This window comes from Mauremys reevesii, linkage group 2 (assembly GCF_016161935.1).
Source record: "Mauremys reevesii isolate NIE-2019 linkage group 2, ASM1616193v1, whole genome shotgun sequence".
Lineage (NCBI taxonomy): Eukaryota > Metazoa > Chordata > Testudines > Geoemydidae > Mauremys > Mauremys reevesii.
In genome coordinates, this window is record NC_052624.1 from 182,493,117 (window position 1) to 182,518,594 (window position 25,478).

The 25,478-nt window shown below is 39.6% G+C and overlaps 1 protein-coding gene and 1 long non-coding RNA gene across 4 annotated transcripts in view; one reads left to right on the top strand and one right to left on the bottom strand.

Annotated features, from left to right (window-relative positions):
- Positions 1-16,060, top strand: part of LOC120399444 — a 47,007-nt gene extending 30,947 nt beyond the window's left edge. For both annotated transcript variants that reach the window (XR_005595169.1, XR_005595168.1), the window contains exons 3-6: positions 5,316-5,452; positions 7,040-7,214; positions 14,623-14,720; positions 15,963-16,060. This is a non-coding gene — a long non-coding RNA (uncharacterized LOC120399444). The remainder of the gene's footprint in view (positions 1-5,315; positions 5,453-7,039; positions 7,215-14,622; positions 14,721-15,962) is intronic.
- Positions 506-24,943, bottom strand: PRL (prolactin). 2 transcript variants are annotated; one of them, XM_039527679.1, is made up of 5 exons: positions 24,895-24,943; positions 12,525-12,591; positions 7,058-7,165; positions 5,286-5,465; positions 506-716 (listed from the first exon to the last, which is right to left on the bottom strand). In XM_039527679.1, exons 1-5 carry the CDS (start codon positions 24,915-24,917, stop codon positions 525-527), a joined length of 570 nt encoding a protein of 189 aa, XP_039383613.1. In that variant the 5' UTR covers positions 24,918-24,943; the 3' UTR covers positions 506-524. The 2 variants fall into 2 exon arrangements, with proteins under 2 accessions (XP_039383613.1, XP_039383612.1); XM_039527678.1 differs by lacking the exon at positions 24,895-24,943 and adding an exon at positions 9,033-9,214 and having other exon boundaries at positions 12,525-12,576.
- Between the last annotated feature and the right edge of the window lie 535 nt (positions 24,944-25,478).

Sequence of the window (25,478 nt, forward strand, 5' to 3'; positions counted from 1 at the left end):
GAATGGAGGACCGTCTTGCTTTCTAGTGCTGAGGTTAATCCTCTAGATTACATCCCTTTAATTTTAGAGGTAGGATGTGGGAGGAGGGAATTAGGACAGCCCATGTTGTGCATCAGTAACTGGAGATGGAAACCCAAAAGGAGAAGCTCCTGTTGCTAAAGATTTAAGACGTAGCAACCATTTTTTCTGCACTGATTCAACTCACATATTTATGCATTTTGGTTTTAGTAATATTTTTATTTGTATTTGCATGATTTGGTTATCACTGAGATGCCAGTAGCTGAGATAAGTAAACAGTACAGTGTATTACTACAGTACAAGGGATTTATGATAAAAGTTTTTAAACATTGAGATAAACAACATTATTGGAAATAATGCAAACATGCACAAACGTTATTGGTGATCTTTATACAGCACAATGTAATTTCTCAAAAGGTTTGCAACAAAAAATGGCAAAGCAACAAGAAAGCCTCTTTGAACGATTTAGTGATATCATTTCAGAGAGGGATGGGCCTAGTGAATACTTAACAGTTGCTATCATGGATAAGGCGACATTTTAGCAGCTTCAGGTAGTTGTCAATTTTGTGGGAATCCCTACGCAGGCAGTGCAGCAGACTGTAAAAGGCAAAGAGACGGGAGTCCTCATCTGCCATTTGTAGGGATGGGAGACCTGACCACCTGGAGTAGACTTCATTTTCTATTTCACCGGGATGAACCTAATCAAAAGGAAACAAAGTGATAGTATTTCATTGACAGCACTACTAGGCTGAGCTATAGAAGCTAGGGAATCAGACAAGAGAGTTCTAGGTAAAGCACCAAAGAGCCAAGTAATGCTTGCCTTGGGTATGCTGTCTAATTGATTAAAGCTTGTAAAACTCTGCTTTACATTATGATCCCAAATATCTTAGGGCATGACACACCCTAGTGTATGGAACATTAAATCTGTACCTCAAAATAATGCTACATTATATTTCTCTTTGTGTCTATATGATTTTGCTATCAGTCTTTCACTAAAAGTTTGCTCTTATGCAGTATATACAGTGCTTACCTGCTCTAATGCCTGATGGAATCTGGTTTCATAACAAAGCCATTCCGGTTATCATGTGCAGCCCTGCCAGTGGCATTGCCTATTGGTTCAATCTGCCTTTAAGTTTTCCTGGGCAGGTGGATGGATCTGCTCTTGGGATTTCTTTACATGTACCCCCCACCCAGCTTTGTCTCAGCCCTTCTCTGAGACAAAGACTCTTGTATGGACAGCCTCAGGAGTATGTTAAAGACAGAGACCGACATCAAGAGTGCTTCTTCATATAAATATCCACGTCTGCAAAGCAAATACTGGGGTCCAGTACAACATGAGGGGGAAACCATAAGTGATACAGTGAAATCTGATAGAAGATTGAGTAAAAACTGATGTAGTCAGTGAGCATCTAAAATAAAGATTGGTTAAACTCTCCTCATTTGGAAGAGGCTTTCATCCATTTTCTCTAATAGCAGGAAGATCACCTGTTCCTATCACCACTTGTGAAGCTGATTCATCCCTCCTGTGAAAACCAGTGAGGGAACAAATAGAAACCAAGACTGCCTATGGCTGTCTCTGTCTGGACAAGCGATTGGCCACACTGCAATAGTCTTGCCAGTGGACAAGAAACCATGATTTGACACTACTGATCTTTCCAACCTGATCTCTAAATCTGTTCCTAGAATGAGAACATGTAAGAAGACAATTCTAGCAGCACCTGATTTCCACTGTTATCTTGGACCCCTTCCTGCAGGTTTTACACATGGATGTGGATGGAGATGTCTCAGCTTTAATTGGTAGATGCAGTAGTGGTCATGAACAAAGTCAGGTTGCTGTCTAAACAGACTCCAAACTGAGAGAATAAGACCATGTTTTGTGTGTGCTCTAGTAGAAGTTGGTGAATACCATGAGCACTTCTTAAGGCTGTCCAGTTGTTTAGAACTTGACCAAAGCCAGTGACGTCTGAAACTTTGTAAAGTCCAGTTCAGCTACTGATTGATTTATGGGATCTGTCAGAGGCCCCATTAAACATAAACAAACTTGAGCTGCTTTTAGTCAGGAAAGCTTTCAATCAGTTACTCATAACTCAAAAAAGGTTCTGTCAGACAACAGCTATGTTGTCTAGCCTTACCAAACTAAGGAGGGGAGGGACTTTCTCATAATGCTCAGGAACCAGATCCAAGACAGAGAGGAGGACACCTCTGCAATGAAATATTCCATGTTTTTTGTCAGGGAATTCTTGCAAAATGTAAGACTTCAAGAACAGACTCTTAAACACCTCTTTTCCTGTTTGGAGAATTGTAAGCAATACTATATATATTACTTACAAAATATCTATATGTTTAAAATATTATTAAGGTTGCAAAGTCAAGCACTCCAAAGTAAGGAAATGCCAGAATTAATTAAATATGTGTGTGGATTATGATACAGTCTTTAATTACATGATCACAAATTACTTTTTCCACAAAGTACCTGCCTCATTCAGTGCACAGGATGGACAGCACTCAGTGTACCACTATGCAATATTTTATTTTTTCCTCATTGCTCCAATGTGTGACCTAGGCCTTATTTACTGCACACTATTCAAATCCTGCTCTGAAGAATGAAATATTATTTCCTCATGGTATCTGAGTGTTTCAGAAACATTAATGAATTTATTTAAGATTTATTTTGTCAATATCCCGCTTTACGGATGGGGAACTGAGGAACAGAGAGATTAAAGTAAAAAATATCCACTAAATGTGGGTGCTAATCCTCTAGTTCAAAAGGAAATATATTCTATGGCTATCCTATACAAGAGGTCAGACTGGATGATCACAATGATCCTTTCTGGCCTTGGAATCTGTGAATGTGTGAGACCTCTAGGACCTGATTTCTCAGAGTAAATAAGCAGGGACCCCTTCAGACAACAGCCTCTTTGTTTATCCAACCCTGATTGATCCCAAGAGCAGGTCCAATGTGTGCACAGGGGCTGAATTAAGGTTGCACAGGCTACCTTCATCGGTCATTTCCTAACTTTTGAGAGCTTGACTTTGCAACCTTAATAATGTGCTTTTAATGCAGTTTTTGTGAGTGTAATTTCCTAGGTTTTTTAAAAATAAACTGAAAAAAACAGAAATTCCCTCATGCAACATCATATTGACACCTGCATAGGACATTTGCAGAGTTGGAATCTTTAGATTCTCTACAGAGACCCCTGCCACTTGAGCCAATGGAGTAGATGATGGCAGTAGTAGGTTGTCATCCTCTATGTGAACCAGTACTATAAGGGGATGAAACTCTCTGCCAGGGGGTTTCACAGATATTTGCTCTCAGGAGAGGAATGGTTAGATTCAGGGATCTTGAATTCCTTTCCAGGCTTTGGAGAGATGTGTTCTCTAGTGCCCACAAAGTCTTCTACCAGTTTTCCCCAAGCTTGACTCCTTCTGCTCTTTCCTCTCTAGCCTGTCCGAGTCTCATTTCTCCTCATGTAGCCAGTCCCTTACTCAGGCTTCTCATTCCAGTCCCAGTTCCCCACTCTTGGCTCCTCATCCAATTTATCTCTCTTCCTTCAAGGCTTCCAGTCAGCCCCACACATCCTGTCCACTGGCTCCCAGTCAGTTTCCTCTGGCTCTTCATCCAATCTCAGCATCCACCCACTCAGTTCCCAGTGCTAGTGTTCTTGCCCAGCCAATCCCAGTCTCTTCCCAAAACTCCCAGTCCCAGTTCTGTCCACCATGCCAACTCTCCCAGTCTTTACTCCCCAGGCTCCTTGTCTCAATCTACTCCCCCAGCCCCACCAGTTCTGGATTTTGTCCTCTCTACATTCGAGTAAGGCACCTTCTTCTTCCATTCTGCCTGGGACAAGCATGAGGAGCACTGAGTGCACAGGAAAGACAGACTCACTGCTCTCAGTTCTGGTGCCTGGATCCAGACTCATCACAGCCTGGAGCAGCCAAGAACATCAATTGCAGGGAAAGTCCTTCTCGGGCCCCTGAAGCCCCAGGCTGAAGCACACTCAGTTCAGATGGAATGTTTGGGGAATTAAGCTGTAAAGCTGTAACAACTCTCTATTGAGCATGTGTGAACTGCAAATTTTCAAAGGCTTATCTCTTGGATCAATTCAGGTGAATCTTCAGGTGGAGGCAAAGGCCACTCACCGGTCAAATTTCAAGTTGAAACTCCAAAGTATGAGGCCACCTAGAATATTTTTCCCTAGCTTTGTTCTTGGAAATTACTCAGCCATTTTGGCTGAAATTTTCCAAATAATTCAGCCTGAGGCAGACACCCAGCATGGGAAATTTCAGCCCAAATAGGTAGTTTGGCAAAGTTATAAGCAACTGGAAACAGGGTCTTATAATGGGAAATGTTGGGTACCTTAATAATAGTCGGTGCTATCATCTCTAGTACATATATGGTCTCTGCATTTCTGCATCACAATCATTCCATTACTAGAGTAAAGTCTCTTACATAGTGGAAACTTTTGCCAGGAGGCATCGTTAGGCCTGGCATAATCTTAAAGATACAAGTGAATACCCATTTGTGGAGGAAAAAAAGTTCTCCTTACCCTTTAATAAACAGAATGATTTGTTCTTAAAATTAAAAGTAATCTGACTTTCTAGCCTCTTTAGAGAAATATAAAGATGATTAAAAATTAGGCAAAGGATATTAACACAGCATCCACAAACCACCTCACAAGGTTAAGGCAGCACACATTTCAAAGATTAATCATTGAGTCTGAAAGGAAGCATGCTAGCATCTAGTTATAATAGTTCTGCTTGTCAGTGTTGTAGCATATGTTGGATGTAGCGGGATCTTTTTGTGTCAACTATTTGTTTATAAAAGGTGATCCCTTCTTTCTGTCTAAACATAGACACCAAAATTGTAGTGCAATAAAAGCATATAGTTTTTTAGTGGCCAAAAGGGAAGGAATTAAGGCATTGCTTCTTTAATGGGCAACCTTGTGGGCCAGATTCTCAATTACAATTCAGCCTCTCATGTATTGCCTCTTTTGTGATGCAACACCGGCAGACCCAGGTCCTGCTCCAGCTGCACCCTACCCTGGTGTAGGGATGTGTTCAGGAAGGATGGAAGCTAAGCTATTCCATGCCAATCTTCGGTGGCATAGGGTCTGCACATGTTTGGAATCAGTTAGAGCAGATGAGTCCTGAGAATCCCTCCCCCTCCATCTCCATCGCTCTCCTGCTCTGAACAGAGTGAGCCTACTCCTGTATGTGGCTTCCAGGGAGCTTTGAACTAGGATATCAAGGCCCTAGTGCTCACTTACCTGTCCAACTATTTTCTCCATTCCTTCTAGAAGACGCTTGTTTTGTTCCTCGATCTCCACAGCCTTCCAGAGGATGGTATCTGGAGCCTCTTTGATACTTTGCACTTCAGAGACCAGGTGGAGCAGGGGATCATTCCAGGAGCGCAGTACTCCGAGCACTAAATTCAGTAGGTCTTCATGCTATTCATTAACATTAAGAAGATGCAGTTAAAGCAAAAAGACTGTATGAAGGTAGCATGAGGTGGCAGTGCTGTATTCAGGTTAGAGCAGTGGTCTATGGCTGAGGGAACCTAGATTTTATTTCTAACTCTGTCGCTGATTTGCAGTGTGTCCTTTGGCACATCACTTGTCTTATCCATATATTTCAGTTCACCCTTCTGCAAATGGTGTATTCATGTACATACAATCAGTTATTATTAACAATGTGTTAAAAGAGAATTGGATGAATGGTGTAAATACAAAATATCACCAAAATTGTCTCCACAGTATATTGTATAATGAGAGTGACTAGGTTTAGCCTCTGTGAATGGAATTGCATTTAACTTGATAATTAGCCAATTTTTAATGAGACAGATTTAGAAGTCTGGTGGGATCTGAAAAAAAATCTCAGCACCGAATGGAAGATGCACTCTGGGGTAGGCCACTTAATGCCTTTTATAAAGGATTTCTACTGTCTACAGAGCATAGTAAACATACCCTGCCATCTTCCTCATCCCCTTTGAAGAGTTTTGCTTCCAGGGAAAGTTCTTCTCTTAAGAAACTTTCACTGCTTGGGGTTAGGTGGAAGCTCAAAAAGCTTTTGCTCTTTTGGGGGTGCTCCTAACCATTCTGCAGCACTAGAAACCTTTTAAAGTTGACACATGGGACTTACAGTCTGCATCTGCTCCTGCGCTAAAAGAAAGAGAATTTGTAACCCTATTGCATAATATTCTAAAAGGAGGATCTTGGGATTGCAAAACTCGGACTAGGGTGCAACTGGGAAAACATCAAACTCTGGCGTAACTCTTTGGTGACTAAGCTTGCACACTGACCTCTCCAAGGGCTAAAAGAAGGTGGACATACACATCTCAGTTTATGGCTGCCATCGTAAAAAGGAGAATACAGAATTTAATGTGGCAATATCCAACATGACTCTCTTTACAAGTTGTTTGATTGTTACAATTACCTTGTGTTGTTAAAGTCTCTGTATCTGAGTGATGATATGGCCACTTCTTATCTGGTGGCTATTGCATGGTTATCTATTGAGAGTCTGTCAACTGCTACAGTAACTATAGAGCCAATAGCATAGTGCCTACTGTATTTATGCATCTCTTTGACTACAGATGCCCCCTTTGCTCCTTCCCACACCTTTTATTATTATCATGCTTAATTATTATCTATTAAATGCTTAATTATTATCTAGTTGTATTAAAGTAATGCCCAAAGGCTCCAATGAGAGTGCTATACAGATATAAAGAAAGACTTGGCCTCTGCTCCAGAGAGTTTATAATGTAATTTGAAACAGTATGCAGTAACTGAATGTAACATACAAAGAGAGAGAGAGACTGAGAGCAACAGGAATAAGATTGTTTCTTTTATAGTACATATATTGAAACTGAATATCTGTAAGAATTTTCATCAGTATTTGACATTTTCTACTTTTCTTTTCCTGGCATTTGATTTTGAATCAACTGTTGTATCTCTTTCAACTAGCTGTGACCTAGCCATCTCTAAATTCACTATTGTCTCTTTCTCCTCCTTTCATTCTGAAATAGGTTAAAAATGCGACTCACGTGAATCTGCTGAGCTTGATCCTTGTCTTCAGGAGTGGTTAGGGAGGAAGTGTGGCAGCCATTAATGGCCTTTGGAATAAATCCCCGGCCTTGAGCATAGCGCTCATCCTGTGGATCAACAACAACATACATTTATGAAATAAATAAAGGAAATTAAGTAGGTATTGTTCCTTTGGTTTCATCTCTGCATGAGCTGTGTTTGTCCAGCCACTATATAGAGAAGTCGTTGGGATTAGATTCTTCTATTTGAGTTGATATGACCTAAAACTGTGGAAGGAAAATACTTTCTGGGATTAGATTCCTGCACAGAATCTGTTTAGAAGGGATAGTTCCTATATTTTAGCATAGTGGTTCTTACAACTCTTCCTGGTGGTCTGAAAAACTAAATCATTTTGAGAATCAAGTAGTAGGGGATTTGGAGATCTAGAGGGTAAGATGTGTGTGAGGAGAATCTTTCTTATAAAGTGGTCCACAGAATGAACTATGTGGATATCTTTTTTTTCTATCTTACAATTTAAAGTTGTTTAAATATATTGTAATAGGAATGGCAGTTTCCTCAAATATTCCAGATGTAACTGGCCTATGGCTTGCTTATGGCTCTTTATAACTGTATAGCTATGTCCTTCCAAAAGAATAATCTTGTTCAGTGTATTTCACTGGAGATAATGTTTCTACTTCCTCCTCTCCCTCCCAAACTGCCTTATTAATAATTTTCAAATATTGGCACCTATACAATTGCCATCAAATTTTATATCAAGCATGTATAAACTCAGCAGTCAGTGACTGAAAGCCTGCAAATTACTGAGTCTAGAAGGAATAGAGTAACTTGATGTCTTTAATATCTGAGTTTGTACTGAGTCAGTCCAGATCCAATCTTTCCGAAAAAAGGGCCAGTTTAATGAGACCTGGTACAGTTTGCTTATGTCCTAGGAAAATGTTTAATGTTGTTTGTAGAAAACTAAAGGTCCAGTTCTATGGAAAAAAAGTTTGTGATCGTGTAAAATTAAAGACTGCATCATAATAAGGCTTGGCAGAATTTGATTTTTCTTTTTTTTATAATTTCAATGGATAATATCTATGGCTATTTTGAAACATTTCATTAGCTATTTAATAGTTGTGGGAAATGAATAGATCAGATGATGAGGGGGGTCAGACAATAATTGTTTAATGACAGTAGATGCTGAGATTCAAAAGGGTAAAGCTTTATAACTGTTAAAACACAAATTGTCAGCACCACATATCAAATATAGAAACTAAATATCCTTAAAGCAAACTCTAATAAGTTCTCAAGCAGCATGTTTCTTACTTTGCCTATCTGTACCATTTTGATTATTATCGATGGAAATGTTCATTGGTTTATGTGTACAATGAAATCCACAACGTACTGACATTTACCAGTCCTTCCAAACCCAGTCCTCATGTGTATGATATGGGGGATGAATTAAGGTTGAAAAGGCAACCTTCATTCTGGTATTTCAAAACATTTGAGTGCTCGAGTTTTTAACGTTAATGTTCCTTTAATGTAGTTTATTGTGCAATTTCATAGGTCTTTTTATAAAGCAAACTGGAAGAACAGAAATTCCTCCACGTGACAGCTTATTGACACCCACTTGATTCATCAGCAGGGTCAGAATCTTTAGCTCCACCACACAGACCTCTGCCACTGGACTTAGTGGAGTAACTCATAGCACTCGTAGGTTGTTACTTCTGTGTAGACCAGTGCTGGAGGGGAATGACAGACATTGCCAGTGGGTTTCACAAATATTTGCTGACTGCAGAGGTGTGATGAGACTCAGGAATCTTGAGTTCCATCCCAGACTCTGGAGGGGAGCATGCTGTCGTGGACACAGACACTACTAACCCTGTTTCAAGCCTGAACCATTTCATATTGCTAAGCTCCACTTGTGGTTTTTTTTTTTAAAGCATTGTACTGCAGTTTCTGTCAAGTCTCACTCATAAAAGGCTGAGTACTTACAAATTCGTTGAACATTTCTGAGGAGAGGGAGTGGATGTAGTGTGAGAGTTTAACTGCACGGTCAAAAAGATTCCCAAGGGAGACCTGACAACCAACAGACCCACTGGGACAGATTGGCAATGAGGTCACACCTTTCTTTGACAGGAACATGTTAGATACCAGCAGAACCACCAGCAGCACACCTGTTCAGATTTAAAACAAAATGCAGATATATAGATTTAGAAGGCGTCGTATAGCAGAAACTATCACAATTTTTTAGGAAACAGAGTTCCCTCTGTTACAATATACTGCACTCTCCTGTCTCTTACCACTGTACCTGCCTTCATTATTCAGCAATAAGTGGTAAAAAAATCAGCCTTCCCCACTTTATAAATATAAATACATAATTATATTTTCATAGATATATAGTTGGAAAAGTAGGTTGCTCCCTTTTATTTTTTTCCCGGCCTTCCACAAATGTGCTTTTCTTCTTTGCAAATGTTTGCAGTTTTTAAATTAATTTTGAGGGAGGGTGGTTATGTCACTCTCTAAAGATTTTGATTGTCCTGGGAATTCCCTCAAAAGATTTCCAGCAGCTGTGCTGTTTAGCAATTTGAGTTTAACCCTAAAGTGCCTCCTGCTAACAAAACCCATAGTGTACGTCTGTCCCTTTCTGATCTTTTGAAGCTTTTACAAAGGACTTCTGAATGTCTTACAGTCAAAACAGATCCGGTAAACCTTTTAACATGAACTTGACAGAATCAGTTTTCTACCCAGTGAAATAAAATATGTGCAGAAGTACAGTGAAATCTTTAAAAAAATAATACCTGATAAATGAATACATTGGTTCAAATATTAGTATCCCATTCAGCTAGAGGTAGAATACACCAGAAAAATGACTTGATAAATATACTGTTTTATCAAATGTATTCATTTTATGTGTGCCAAACTAAAATATACCCAATAAAACAGAAGAACCCCCTTTATGTAATCTATTAAAGGAATAGCATGTAGTTCAGCAAGTTTCTCTCTGGCGCTGAACTAAAAAAAAAATCATTTTATCTACATAACCATCGGGGGGTAGGGATAGCTCAGTGGTTTAAGCACTGGCCTGCTAAATCCAGGGTTGTGAGTTCAATCCCTAAAGGGACCATTTAGGGATCTGGGGCACAAAACAAAACCAACAACCTGTCAGGGACAGTACTTGGTCCTGCTAGTGAAGGCAGGGGACTGGACTTGATGACCTTTCAAGGTCCCTTCCAGCTGTATGAGATAGGTATATCTCCATAATGCACAAACCCCATAAACAATGTGCACTCAAAATGCTGCAGAAAGAGGAGTGTGCTAGGAAAGAATCAGACAGTGAAGGAACATTAAGAGATTGGGATTAGATTACAGGGCCATTCACTTGTAAATCTCTAGTTTGATTCTGGACAATGTAGGTAACAACTGAAAGTCATTGCTTTCTGACAGCTATTCAGTGTTTTTTGTGAAATAAATAGGCAATTTGGGTGTGCCAATGTCACATCCTAAATCAATTATAATTCACATTAATCAGTTTTCCTGTTAGTATGAGGCCAGTACAGTCCTATATTGGTATAATTACATTGCTCAGGGATGTGAGAAATCCAACTCTCAAGAAGGTGGATTAACTATGCCAATGGGAGAAGCTCTCCTGTCAGTATAGTAGCATATTCACTAAGGCCACCTACACTGACACTTGCAGTGCTACAACTTTTGTTGTTCCGGGGTGTGAAAAAACACCACCCTGAGTGACAAAAGTTTTAGCGCTGAAAAGCGCCAGTATAGACAGCACTTTACCACTTTGCCACCGTTCAGGGTGGGGGGTTTTTATTGCTGGGAGAGCTTTCCCCTGGCGATAAAGTGTGTCTACACTGCTGATGTCACAGTGCTGGGTAATGTAGACATATCCTTTAAAGCACTACAGCAACGCAGCTGCACTGTACATGAAGACAAGCCCTCAGAGAGGCCAACAGATAAAGGACTGAATAGATATAGGGACCAAACTACCTTCTCACTCCTAGGAATAGACTCTCCACGTAGAGCTGGAGGAAGCTTGCACTGATGCTGCCTGTACTGTATCTGTTGTATGGCTAAAGAGAGGACTTCAGTCTACAGACCTGTCACTCCAACACCTTTCTTCATTCCGTACCAAATTCACTCTAACTTAAAGGAAGCACACACGTGAACACACACACACACACACACACACACACACACACACACACACACACACACACACAAATATCAAAAAGCCAATGGCAAGAGACTTACCTTTCAATGAAGCCCCCTTGCTCATGGTAGTGAGCATGTGTGGCAACTTTCTTCACCAGAAAGAAGCGTGAAGTTCTTATTCTCATCTTCTGTGGGTGCCAGCTTTATACACCCTTCAGGGGCCATGCTGAATATATTCAGCAGGTTGTTTCCCATGCTTCCTCGTCATTGAGTTTACATTCTTAATTACAAACATCAAAATGCTCCTCCATTTCATATTCATATTCAGCGTGACTTTGTAGCTTGGGGGAGGGAATTTGATAAGTTTGGCTGTGAGATCTTAGAGTGGACTGGAGTAGTACATTGATGGTCAGAATGAGAGAGTAGACATATTCTGCTCTTAGGTGCAAATCCCACTGATCTCTGTGGGAGTCTAGTTTAGGCCAGAGTGTTCTAGTTAGCAAGTTGGGAAAGATATCCTCAACTTTTACTGTCTTATTGATAGCTCCCTCTTTAAATCAGCAGGACACATTATTTTCATTATTTATAATTATGGGTAACTGTAAGGGAAACAGTATCTTGCAAAGTCAACATTACAGACCTTGAGAGAGAAGTGACACAAATTGCACTGAAATCTGCCAAAAGAGAGGAAATGGAGGCTCCTCCAAATAAGATGCATCATCTATTAAAATAGTATGTTGAAGACTCAGCATGATAGGAATGCAGCTCAATTCAGGAAAGAGAAAGACTAGGGAGCCTGAATTTGAATTCAAAGTATTAGATTTTTAAATAGTAACCAAGAAGTATTGTTTTGTCCTGAATCTGAAAGGTACTTAGAGGGAAGAGTGCAATTCTTTTAAGCACATTTAAATAATAATAATAATAATAATAATTAATAAAACAGTATAAAACATACATGTTTGCGGCTTACTTAAGTACTATCTATTAATGGAAACCTGATAAAATACGAGTTTTTTAGTGTAGATGAAAGTTACGTATTTAAAAAATCTACATATCCACTTTATGGAAAGTGGTGGTTGTTCTAATCAACGGGATGTATAATTTGTTTCTAGGTCTGACATTTCTCTGATAATCTACAAGCTACCCAGCTGGTCAGCTCTAGTAGGCCCCATGTTACTGTGTGAGGCCCATCTGTATGAATGTATTAGTGAGTGCTTAATCTCTCATCTGTTCCTCAGATCCATTTACCTATGAAAAAAACTTTCCAAATTAAATGATTATTATGAATAAGGAATTAATTTTTAATGAATATCTTACCTTCAGATAACCCATTCCATACCCATGTAGTGGGCACATATGGAACCCTGAATTCTTTGTTTTGTAACTGTGGATGTAAAGGGTGAAAATTAAAAACACGGGAGAGGAGAGTTATAGAAGGTAAACTATGAGATGCAGGGGTCGAGAAACAGTATCCAATTAGAAATGCGTCAGCAACAGGCTGTAATTACCAACAGGATGTTGCTCAGGACTGGGTCAATTATTAGAGTAGTATCTGCTTAAACTCATAAGGGAATCAAATCAAGACTAGGCTTGGTTTGAGATCTGAGGCACAGGAAAGCAAGTCAGAAGAACTGGCCTCTGCCCTCAGCCCTTTGTTCCACAGATTTCTGGTTGGATCTTGGGCAAGTCATTGTTAACCTCTGTGTGTCAATACCTACCTAACTGGTATTTTTGAGTTCTAGTTCATAATATTTGGATCCTCAGATGCAAACCACCAAAGAAGCACAAAATAGTCTTCAAATTTTGTTGACATCTGCATTAGGAATTATTGAGGGCTTATCTTCACTACCGGGGAGATAGACGCTGCTGCAGTCGATGCGGCGGGTGTTGATTTAGCAGGTCTAGTGAAGACACGCTAAACTGACAGCAGAGCGCTCTCTGGTTCACTCTGGTACTCCACCAGAATGAGAAGAGTTTAGGTAAGTAAACGGGAGAGCATCTCCTGTCAACGCAGTGCAATGAAGACACCGCGGTAAGTCGACCTAAGCAACATCGACTCCAGTTACGTTACTCACATAGCTGGAGTAGTGTAACTTAAGTCGACTTAGCCTCGTAGTGTAGACAAGGCCTTAGAACTAGGACTGAGGATACTGTGCTTTTCTATTGTTCCTTCCTCCCAAGATCTCCAAGTGAGTTACAAACACGAATGGATTAAGCTTCAAAACAATCTGAATAGGCAAAGGAAGAGAAGAAACACACCTATGAGAGAGGTAAATATAAAGGTGAAATCCCCTTTAACAGATGTGACTGTTGATGGAGAGAGAGCTGTTACGTGGCTTGTCCTAGGTCTCACAGGAAGTCTGTGGCACAGCTGAGAGAGAACCAAGACCTCTTGATTCCCAGACCTCTGCCTTAAGTAAAGACTTCCTCACTGACCTTATCATAAATCCAAAAGAAGGGGGAGATATAATGATGAGGTATAGACAAAGAAAGAAAAGAAATAAGTCAACAGGGTAATATTCTTTAAAACTATAACAATTTGTATTAAAAACAATGAGAATCAACTATTATGGATAGCTGAATATTATGTTTATGTTAGTAGAAAAAAGGAAAGCCATGACTGGCAAGAAGGTCATACAATACAATGCTATATTCATAATACTGTGTCAGTTTTTTACTTAAGATAAATATGTCAGAGCTAAAAAGTAGGATTTTTCTCAGAGATAAGAATGATTCTAGCTCTACAAGTTCACACCATTCTATACCTTTCTTAGGCTCGCTGAAATGTGAAAAGTATGTTGCATAGTTGATATATACCTGAAATAGGGCTTTTCATAGGAAAGAAAATGGGTTATTACCCTGTAGCTATTCCTGTTGGATACACACTTTTAACTATCTGAACTGAAGACTGGATAATGTATCTTGATTTTGCTATACAGTGAGCTGGAAGTGCATTTATCTGGTAGAAAAGAACACAACTGATACAGAAGTTTGAAAAAGACAGTTTGGACCACATTTAAAAAAACTGGGTCCTAAACTGTACATGAAAATCTCACATTTGAGTGTGTGAATAAAGTACACATGAAATAATCATTTGTATACTCCAGGGGTTCTCAAACTGGGGGTCGATACCCCTCAGGGGGACGCCAGGTTATTACATGGTGGGGGTGCGAGCTGTCAGCCTCCACCCCAAACCCCACTTTGCCTCCAGCATTTATAATGGTGTTAAATATATAAACAAGTATTTTTAATTTATAAGGAGGGTCACACTCAGAGGCTTGCTGTGTGAAAGGGGTCACCAGTACAAAAGTTTGAGAACCACTGGTATACTCGGCTACGTGTACAATAATGTTTTGCAGTTATAATTTAGGTATAGAATATTGAAAATATAACTATTTGTGTCTTTGGTTCATAGGTAGTTTACACACTTCTCCAATTACTGCATTTATCAGTTAGATTTGGAAAGATACAAAACAATTTGGTCTGGAGAAAGAACAGGAGCTTGCACCAAAGGTGATCAATACGAAACACCCCCCCCAAAAGCAATTATAGACGTTCTTTATCTAAAATGATTCTGGACTTTTTTTTTCTATTCTGAGTACGCCCTACAATCTCCAAGATCTGGGACTTTTATGCAAAAATAAAAGGGAGAGACAGATATTCTGGGATTCTGTAAATCAGTTGGCTTTTATCGCCACATAAAGAATCTTGACAATTGAAAAATATGCTTTCAAAATGTTTGTCACAGACAGAACAGAAAAATGGAGAATAAATATTTCTGTAGTGAGATCTCTATACGCAGGCCTGTGAAAAACAGATAAGAACATAAGGGACAATGATTTCATATGGGGGAAAAAATAAAAAAACAAATGGAAATCTTTGGGAAATTTTCTGTTGACTTTTAATGTAAATTTAAATACGTATGTGGTTTCATACCCTCTATTAGAAGCGACATGGCAGAACATGTTTCAAAAATAGTTTATTATCATTTGCACTGTGATGACACATACTCAAGTTGCACCATAAAAAATTAAGTGCGAATCCCAAGTAGTGTTCCAGCTGATGCAAGCCAAACAGATGAACTCACAAAGAGTGAAACAAAGGCTAGAAAATACATACTGATACTGTGATATTTCAAGTTGCTCTGAAAGTAAAAACGAATAAGTGCCTATTTTAAGTCTGAATGTCTGTGTGGATTCCTCTGAGCATATCTGAGTAGCCGAGGAATTCAACAGTTGTGTGTAACTACTTGCATGTAAAGGCCCAGTGCTGTAAAGACTTTCCACCAGGCATAGTGCTTGCCATAACCTAGTACTCTCAATGATGTCAACGAGCTGAATTGTGAGCCTGACTGCACACCTGCAGATGCAGGCCCAGCCCCAGTCTGTGTGTGCTGGAGAGCGTAGCTGCCAGCCGGCTGCTATTCACAATTCTACTCAGGTGGGTAGGGAGTAGGCAGAACCTAGTCTCTGCCTTCCCTCAATGTGCTGGCCAGCAAAGCTGAGCTGGTGCAACAAGGGAAGCAGGATCAAACTGTGACTCTCAGTCACTCTTTGGTCCCTGCCCTGTCCTGTTGCAGCAGAATTATGCACTGCCTCTTGGATGGATCAGAAGGTGCAATCCAGTCCAAAAGGAGTATTTGCAATAGTAAATACAACACACAATAGTAAGCTTTTACAGAGTGAGTCCCTAAATGAAAAGAAATTTGTTATTCAAACATTACTGAATGCTGTCTATCATCTCTCTTATCTACAGGAAGAAGTGCACTTGATTCTGAAGCATGATGAATGTAACAGCTGTAGAAGTAGAAAGATTAATGATTTAAAGGGTCTATATAATATGCTTCTATTTTCTTGTTTGCTTTAATCTCTTAACTCATTTTCCATGACCAGTTTCTGCTGCAATCAGTAAGTCATTCCCCATAAAATCCTCATTTTACTTCATTGCTTTTCATTATATCTCTAAGTGGAATGAGCCCCCAAAAATTTACCTACGCATAGCAAAACAGAAATTACCAATTGGTAAGTGAAGGTAAAACCATATATTAATTCAGTGACATGTCAACTGAGTATCTTATGAAAGTGCTGTCTTCCATACATTATACAAGTTGATCAGTATTGATAAGAGGGTTTGTTTTGAAGGGGAACCACTCTCTGAACAAAAAGTATTTCAATTGTTGTTATAATTGTAGAAATATAATGGGAATGTTTTAAAAAAGTAAAATTTACTTCTCATTGGAAGGTGTCATTTTCCTGAAATTAATCAGATTACAACCCAGTCAGTAAAACACTTAAGTATGTGATTAACTTTAAACATATGCATATGTCCATTGCTAAATAGAGGTGAGCTTACCCAGGTGCTTGGAATTAAGCATTTACTTAAGTGCTTTGTAGAATTGAGGCCTACAAAAACAAGAGGCTGATTTAACATTGAAATCCTGTGGAAAAAGCACTGAAATCTGGATAAACATTTTTGAAAAGTTTCAGTAGATAGAGACACATTTTTTCAAATATTTGAGGTAAATATATAGCTTTGTTTTAGCCTCCCATCCTTTATTTTATTAATGGATGGTGTTCAGTCATGTCAGATAAAGAATGAAACCTGTGCCCCTTATGTCAGAGAGAGTGCATCCCTGAAATGCTTCCCCAGCTCAGTACTTTCCAGTTAGACTGTTCCTTTTGAGTGTAGATGAGGACCTGATGCAGAGAACAGGGCGAGTGGAAAGATGACCTTGGGGAAGTGGTATAGGTTGAAAGTACTGGGCTGAGGAAGCAGCAAAGGTTGTCAGAGGTCAGGGGTGAGAGTCTGTGCTACACCAGGGTATGTCTACACTGCAGAGGTGTGACTGCAGCACATACTGGACCTAGCTTTGATCTAGCTAGCTTGAATAACAATAGCAGTGAAGCCATGGCAGCACAGGCAGCAGCATGGGTCGTACAAACCCAGATGGGAGCCTGGATATATATTCAAGCGACTAGCCCATGCTGCTCCCTATAGTTGATTTCAATGGGAATACTCAAGTAAAATTATGCACGTGCTTAAATGCTTGCAGATTCAGGGCTTAAGTACATCATTGATGGTGTTTTCCTTCTTCTTTGAAGGTTCAGAAGTTGGATAAATTATGTGGTTGCTCTATACATCTCCATAGTACCAATTCATCCAATGCAAATAGAAACTGTGGAATCAACACTTGACTCAAAGGACTAGCACTTAGCCAGGTAGCTTGTGATGACCATTCAGAGGATTATAGTGCAGGTCAAGCATATGTATTCTGAAGCTTTTATTTTACATCATAAAAAAACCCCTCAGAATAAACACAAATAAGAATGAATGATCAATAATTAAAAATGAAGGGAAATAATTAATACAATTAATAAACTTCAAAACTTGATGTAAACATTTCTAAAACGAGAGAGAGGAGAAATAATACAAAAGAAAATTTCTTGATAGTAAGGGCATTACCCCATTGCTGACCACTGTTTAAAAGGTCAATTACATTAGAATAGCACACCTGCTGCACATTTGTGTCTTTAAAAAATCATTAAAATGGAAGGTGTCTTCCTATTTAGCATTTGCTCTAATAAATGTATTTGCATCTAATTTCAGCAACTCACCTTTAGAGCTTCCTTGCTCATTTCCTATGGCCTCAACCTGAACCTTGAACATCTAATGGTTTGCAAAGTGAAGGCTGAAGTCATCATGTAAATTGAATGGCTTTGCCATTGTCAAAAATACTGACTGTCATAAGTCTCCTATGTGGTATCCTTTTTTCTTTCATACAAAAAAAGTGTCACAAGTCTCATTATCTGACTTATATTATGAAAATCTTTATATTCATTCTCTTTTTAGAAGACCCTTTTAATTTTTGTTCCTTAAAGTGCAATTATAAAATTACAGTTTGGTTTGCTTTAAATGGAGATCTTCCCAAGGGTTGAGGGCTCCTCACAATGAGCCAAATCTGAGGGAAACCAGTAGAGAGAGTAAGTGGAAGACAATCTTCACAACTATTTCCTTTCAGAGGGTTTCCTCCTGAAATCTTATATTAGAGTTTGGAGTTTGCCTCCTGTATGGAACAGGCATTGAGAAATATTTGAGCCCCCATCTTTGACAGAAATCCATGTTTATCCCAGCGGATGGAAACCAGCAAAAGTTACCTGTGACCACTGTGAATGGAAATAATAGTGTGCTCTTTAGAGGAGGGAACTGCCAACTGGAAAAATCTGAAAATATAGAAATTTCAAAATTCATCAAAATTTCTTTCAAACATTTTTTTTTCAAAAAAATTTCCATGAAAAAAAAATGTCCCTTTTCAACCTGCTTTTGAAAGGGCCAATATTTTTCAAAATTTTCACAAAAAGTTTTCAGAAAAAGTTTTAACAAGTTTTATGAAAAGTATTCTGCAGTTTTTGACCAGCTGTCCTGCCAACTTCTCTGAAAATGCAAATGTCACATACATTAGTCCAATATATGAATCAGAATCTGAATCTTCAAAAAGCCAGCAGTCCGTGCAGACAACCTCTTCAACTATCTACAACTCATCAATCTTCGAGCGATGGTCTCTATATGTATTCCAAATGTGGGTGCACATGCACGTCATGCGTCTGAGCTGGAAGATTTCTGTAGCAGTGTCTGTTGGCCGGCATGTGCACTGTATGTAGCCTCATGGTGCAGGCGAGGTTATATGAGGCTGTGCGGGATGACGCCTCCTCAGTTCCCTTTTACCACTGCATGGTCGGAGTTGGAATCCTTGTACCTCCGTACTCATAGGTTGCCTGCGAGAATGATTTGTTTGTTGTAATTGTTTCTCTTTTCTTATATTTTTAGTGTTGTTAGTGTCGTTAGTTTCACCCTTGCCTTGTTTGGGGCTGGGCTCCCCTGCCCCGCTTCTCTGGGAGACTGTGCCCCATATTCCAGGATTCAAGAACTGAGTCATGCCCTCGCTCATTCTCAACGAGCACCACCCTTGCGTCTACTGCCTCAGGGAGGCCCACCTAGCTGCTCGCTTCCTATTCATAGGCAAAATCACTGAGAGAGATGACAACTAAGCTCAAACAATATGACATCTGTCAACATTCTGGCTGCATCTAATTGGCTTGTAGACTATGGTGTAACATGGAGGCAGCCCTGATAGCACACAATATATCTGTAGATCCAAGGAACACCTTCTACTTATCACACATCAGCCACAGACCATCTTTCTGTTCAGCGTGAAACCCACTAACATCTCCTGTTACCCATAAATGCTACTCTGAAACAAAGCCCCTTTCTTTTTAATAGTTCACTACAAGTCTGAGAATCCAATCAGCTTCTTCCACATTCTTTAGGCAAACTAGAAAGCCCCCTGTATTTGTCTCATTCATCATCCTCATATGGCAGTTAAGACTAAAAACAGACCTGATAAGTACCTGATTAGAAGCCACAATGACTCCATAGTTAAGGTTGTAACTAGTTTTTTGTTATACCCCTGGAAAACTCATGGAAGATGCTGGAGTACTTCAGTCACCAAAGCATTTTTATACACATGATATTTTCATTTGTGGTCCATTATGCAGTCATAATGACAAAGGTTTCTCGTGTAATGCTAGTCTAGTACTTAATATACAAGCTTCCCAAATAGGTGTACAGAGGATGGGGATACAGAGATAGCATTAAGGCTGTTTGTGGAACATTAACTCTGAGCTTTCTGATTTTCTTTTCTTTTCTTTTTTTATTCTGGAGCAAAGCCAGTATTGAATACTACCGGGCATAATTTACAGGAAGAAGTAATGTGTGTAGTTCTGAAGCATGTTGCATGGAACAACTCTTGAACCAAAAGTGATTTGGGCCCTGATCCTGCAATTGGTTCCATGTAGGTGCTTTTAGTATCAATGCTTTAAATGTTCAAAGAAAGATAGGAAACAAATAACAATTTCCTTCTGTTTTCACAGCATTTTGTTTTTTAAAAATAAATCTGCTAATTTAGCCTCCAAGGTCCTTTTCACATATAGTCAGCAAGTTATTCTCCTTAGACTCTCCATTTTACTCACTTGGTTAGATGGTTGCCAGGGAGTCATGTCTCCCAAATCTCCATGTCATTTTAAACAGCCTAAGTGGAAAGAAACTCATTTCTTTGTTGGAGATACAGAAGATCACAGAAAGAATGGAAAGATACAGTAGGTGGTGGTTCATTTATGCCAGACACTGAGCCTCCTCCTACCATGTGTAGACAAGTGTAGAGGATCCATAGCTACGTGAGCAATAATGGAAATTGCAGATATTTTGTTTAATAAAGACTTCATTATTCTCATAAAACCTCAGTGTGAGGCAATGCTGCTATAACCATTCTCATTAAGCAGAATGTGAAGATCCTTCAAAGCTTGTAAACTCGCCAGTAGCAATCAACGATTCTTGCACATTCCCTCCAGCCACTTTTCACTGCACAAAGGTTTTTTAATTTAGGCTTTTCACTTCAGTGAAGAGTTTTTCTTTTTTTTTTCTTTCTATGCTTTTTTTTGGAGGGGTGTGTGTGTCTCTATTACCTTCTTTTCAGAGCATAGATCTTGGGGGTTGAGGTGGGGGGGGGGACCCTTGACATCTGGAGAGAATTTCAAGTTGCCCTTCACCCTATGAAATGAAATCTGCAAGTTTTTTAAAAGAAGAGTAGAGGGATCAATCAGCAAGAGACACAATTAACTTTTATCTGACAGGCTCGTGACAGTGTTCAGGACTCTCCACTGAAGACTTTGTGGAGGCCTTGATTTGTTTGAAAGGTTCGTCCTCACAACTTCAGGTCAGAGAGGCCTTGTTGGCCTATGAATAAAAGCAGATACAATTACTCTGATGTTGTCTGGTGCCACATTTGACACACACATACATTAAAATGTGTAATGGAAAAAAATGTCCATAGTTGTTAGAAATCCTGTCTGGAGATTCTGCTGCTGCTGTTTCTATTTATGTTGTTTGTGTTGGAAGAGAGGCTTTAGTCACAGTGTGTATGTTTTGTGATAGATCTAAAGGCTTATAGAACTGGATTTTAGAGGTTTTTGATAAAGTCAAGAGTGCATATGTTGCTATTTCTGTAAGAACAGTTTAAATGCAGTTTTTAATTTTGTATCCATGTGTATCTTCTGAAAATTGGGATATTTGAATATTCTGAACAGAATATTTTTTCTTTATGCAAAAGCACACACATCCCTTACATGTATCACATGTGCATAAATTCCACATACAAAGCATGCACATTTGTCACACACATCCCTTATAAATCCTAGAAAATTGCACACAAATCATACATAACAGCCTCTACTCCACTTGTACCTTCTCCTTCTTTTGTTTCTCACACATCCATGTGCATTTATTCATGCTGAACACTTATGGAGGCACCCCCTGTACATGTACCATTTTCATGTATGGTACAAATATCACATACAAATCCATTACATTAGACTGTCACCTGTGACTGCTTCATGCAAACAGAACACTTATATACAGTTCCACACACTTTTGCACACAGCCCAGGTACGTCCTTTACACATACACATATTGCATAGATATGCTACACACACACACGTACAGAGAACGCAGTATGTGGTATACCAACACAAACTTAAAACATACACGTACAGGCACATAAGCTTGGTCAGAGCCTCACTCCACGTGCCTACTGTCAGTTTCAGTTCTAGGTGCAGTACTAATGAGAAGCCCATTCAACGTTGATGTATAGTGTTTTTGACAGGATAAGGGTCTACCCACACACAAATAATTATATAACCCACCCCCCACCTCTCACTCCCTGTGCCTGTTCTATTCTCTGTTTCTTGTTTCTGTTATACGAGATTTGGTGCCATAAGCCAATAGAAAGACAGAAAATCTTACAGCTTCATGGACATATCACCGAAGTAAATTGAAATCATTTTTCCATTAAGCAACAAGATAATATGATTAGAAAGCAGATCATAAAAGTAGTTCCAGAATAATGAAATAATGCCATGGTATTGCTGGAATCTAGAAATGATACTACATTAGCCTACTCTGTGGGATGTCATTTAGTATTTTAAGATACATCCCTCTAGGCATTAAAACAGAAACAACTTTCAGACCCTTTCTTTGACATGGAAATAAAATTGACTGTTTCAAACAATACTGACATGGTTTGGCAAAGAAACGATGAAGGGAATTATTAGAAGATAAGTACTTCGCTGACTGCCAGGTTTGTAGTCTCACTGATGTGCCAAGAAGAATAACCTGTATGAATATTGCAGGATTACACTGGAAATTCGTTTCCTGTTGCTTTAATCCATTATTATGGAACCTAAAACAAATATATGTTTGTTTCCTTGGCAAAGGCTTCTGAATTCATCTGCTATTAATATTTTAATGTACTATTTGAGGTATTACAGTGCCTTATTCTCAAGTTAAACTCTGACAAAGTCAATGCAGGGAACAACGAAAAGTGAGAGAGCCTGACCTATTCAAATGCTAATCATCCTGAAAGGTACTGCCAATCAAACCTACTGCATAGGAGTATTGTGATGATAAACTATTAAATATTTGAAAGGTACTATATAGTTGCTGTACTAAAAGTGACCAGAGCATACCACAAACCCATCCAGCTGGGGCTGGTGACTTAACCTCCAGACCCATGGTATATTTAAACACTTGTCCCTTACAAAACTTACTGTATAGTTGCTAGAGAACCATGCACATTATTCCTGGGGGAATTCTGTGCCACTGCAAATGTGCAGAATTTATGTCCCCTGCAGATTTCTTTGCTTCCCTGCAGAAAAATGACTTTCTGATGGGGAAGCAAAGGGAAGCCACAAGAGCGGTCATGTGACCCTCGCCAGCAGTATGTTTTGGGTGCCTAAGGCAGCCAGCAGAGAAGTATATCATTGTGGGGCAGGGGCTGGGACTGGGGAAGACCCGGCTGGTGGCTTCTACCCTGCACTGGGCTCGGTTGTTAGTTCCAGCTGGTCTGGGAAGGATGGGACTTCCTCAACAAGCTCCTCTGCATCCAGATCTTCCCTGCACCCAGATCCCCCACTGAGCTGCCTGCAGCCAGATTGCCCCATACAGAACCCTCTCAACCCACACCTGGATCTCCCCACATTAAGCCCCTCCACACTTGGATCTTATCTTGCTGATCCTGCCCACACAGTGGGGCAGAGCTCTGGAGTATTTCTGGGGCAGGCTGGGTCTTTGCACTGTGTAAGGCTTGGGTGCAACCTCACCGCTGAGTCTGTGTCCAGGGTGGGGAGCTGCACAGTGATCTCCCACCTCTGTGCAGCCAGAGCTCTGTGCTCCCCAATGCCATGCTGGAGCCTCCACATTTATTTGACAAATAACATTTTCACAATTTTGCAAAATTTTAAAATATTGTGCACAGAATTTTAAATTTTAAGGTGCAGAATGCCCTCAGGAGAGTAGTACATATTTCAGTACCAGCTGCTGGGTTCCACTTCTCCTGCACTAGGAGGCTGGTAATGACCTGATGATAACCAGCTTACTACTGATATAAAATATGTCAGTCAACTTGGAGAGTGCGCCAAGTCACTATCTTGGTAATCTTTCCCCTCATATCCTTAGGCTGGCCACGCCTTTAGTGGCGTGATCACAGCTAGAGCAGAATACAAGGTAGTGGTGGTGAAGTGAGACATGAAAAATAGTTTTCACAGGCCCTACCAGAAAGTTAAATCTGGCTTTAGAAGGGCAGAACTACTTCAACAATACTTGCAGTAGGAGTGAAACAGATTCTAGTTCTGGACACCCCAAACTTTGAGGAAGTTGAGATCCGGGTCTGAATACAAACAAGCTCTCAACTGGCAATGATTTCTGTCATGTGGGAACTCAAACATTCCTGTATATAGGATCTGTGTCCAAAATTTGTGGTCTTTGCTCATCTGAGGTAATGTCACAGTCTCATATGATAGCTGGTCAGATAAACTCCCTCAAAATGAAATTTGAAGAAAAGCAGAAAAATCCATGATCTCCTTTTCCCGCCCCTCTGCCCTCGTTTCTGACCAGCTGTATTCATCTAGTCAATTTCAGAAGATGAGGTTTGTATATGTGTATTCACTGCAGAGTATGGTCTAAAAAATAGAAGGTTATTCTCTTTTTTTTAATAGAGGAATCATTTTTCTGAGGCCCAGCCAGAAGGGAGAATGGATACACCGAGGCCCTGAATGTTTGAACTCTTACCACTGTTTTGAGCTATGAGACAGGCAGTGTTTAAAAATAGAAACTACGGTTCTTCTGGCTGTGCAGCCTTTTCCCCAACGATTCGTTCTGAAGAATGAAGTCATGCTCGGAGCCTGCTGTTGACTAGGCAGGCTGTTTCCAACAGAGTGAGCAGAAGCTGGTACTGCAAGCTGAAAAGGCTGTTAGAGATTTGCAGGTCATACACCCAAAGGCCAAAAAAAAAAAAAAAAAAAAAGGCCGAAAAACACCAATAGCACACACTCCCACACACAGATACAATTTTTGAAATTAGAAACATTAAAGGAAGATTTATGAGCCTCTGGTTTTAATAAAACCATTTGGCGCTTTGGAGTTTGCAAGCAGTTTACTTTGAGATTGAGTTTTGTGATTTTTTTCCTTTTTTTAAAGTTTTAAATAGTTTAATTCAGCATGTGCACTGATCTTTTTATACTGAAGTTCTCTTAATTTGCTATGCTACTTGTAAAAATCAAAAAGAGTTAGGGGAAAATACCTGTTATTTTTTAACAGCAGCATTACTGTTTGTTACATGCATTAAGGAGTCCTGCCTGTGAACTCTGACTTTACTGTCTGCTCAGTTTCCTCACAGGAGCACTGTGTAATTTTGTTGTGTTTTGACAGTTGGTGACCTATGACCCTCATTCCATAAAATGTTTAGGCTGAGGAAGGCTGAAAAGAGCTTTCAGACGTGATGGTTCAGGGTTCTTTTGAGACAGGCCAATCATCTTTTCCACCAGCCAAGTCCATATATAGTGCTTACTTTTAGTCTATATAATGCTCTTGTGGAACAAATCAGATCAAAGGATTTAACATGTTTGAAAAATGCACATCCGCATTGCGGAGATGAAGCACGTTATGGAAATCCATAATATCGCATTCAGGCAGCCTCCACAACTTTTACTTCAAAGTGACTCCATGTTCTCAATTTCAAAAGAAAAGAGGGAAGAATGAGAACAGGGTGCACAGGTCCTCCCTGCTTAATTCTATTTGTAAGACAGCTAAGTTCCAGAATGTTTCTTTACTGCTTTTTAAAGGGTCCTCACTGAAACCCTTCTCAGGGTGCCTTATTAATTGTCT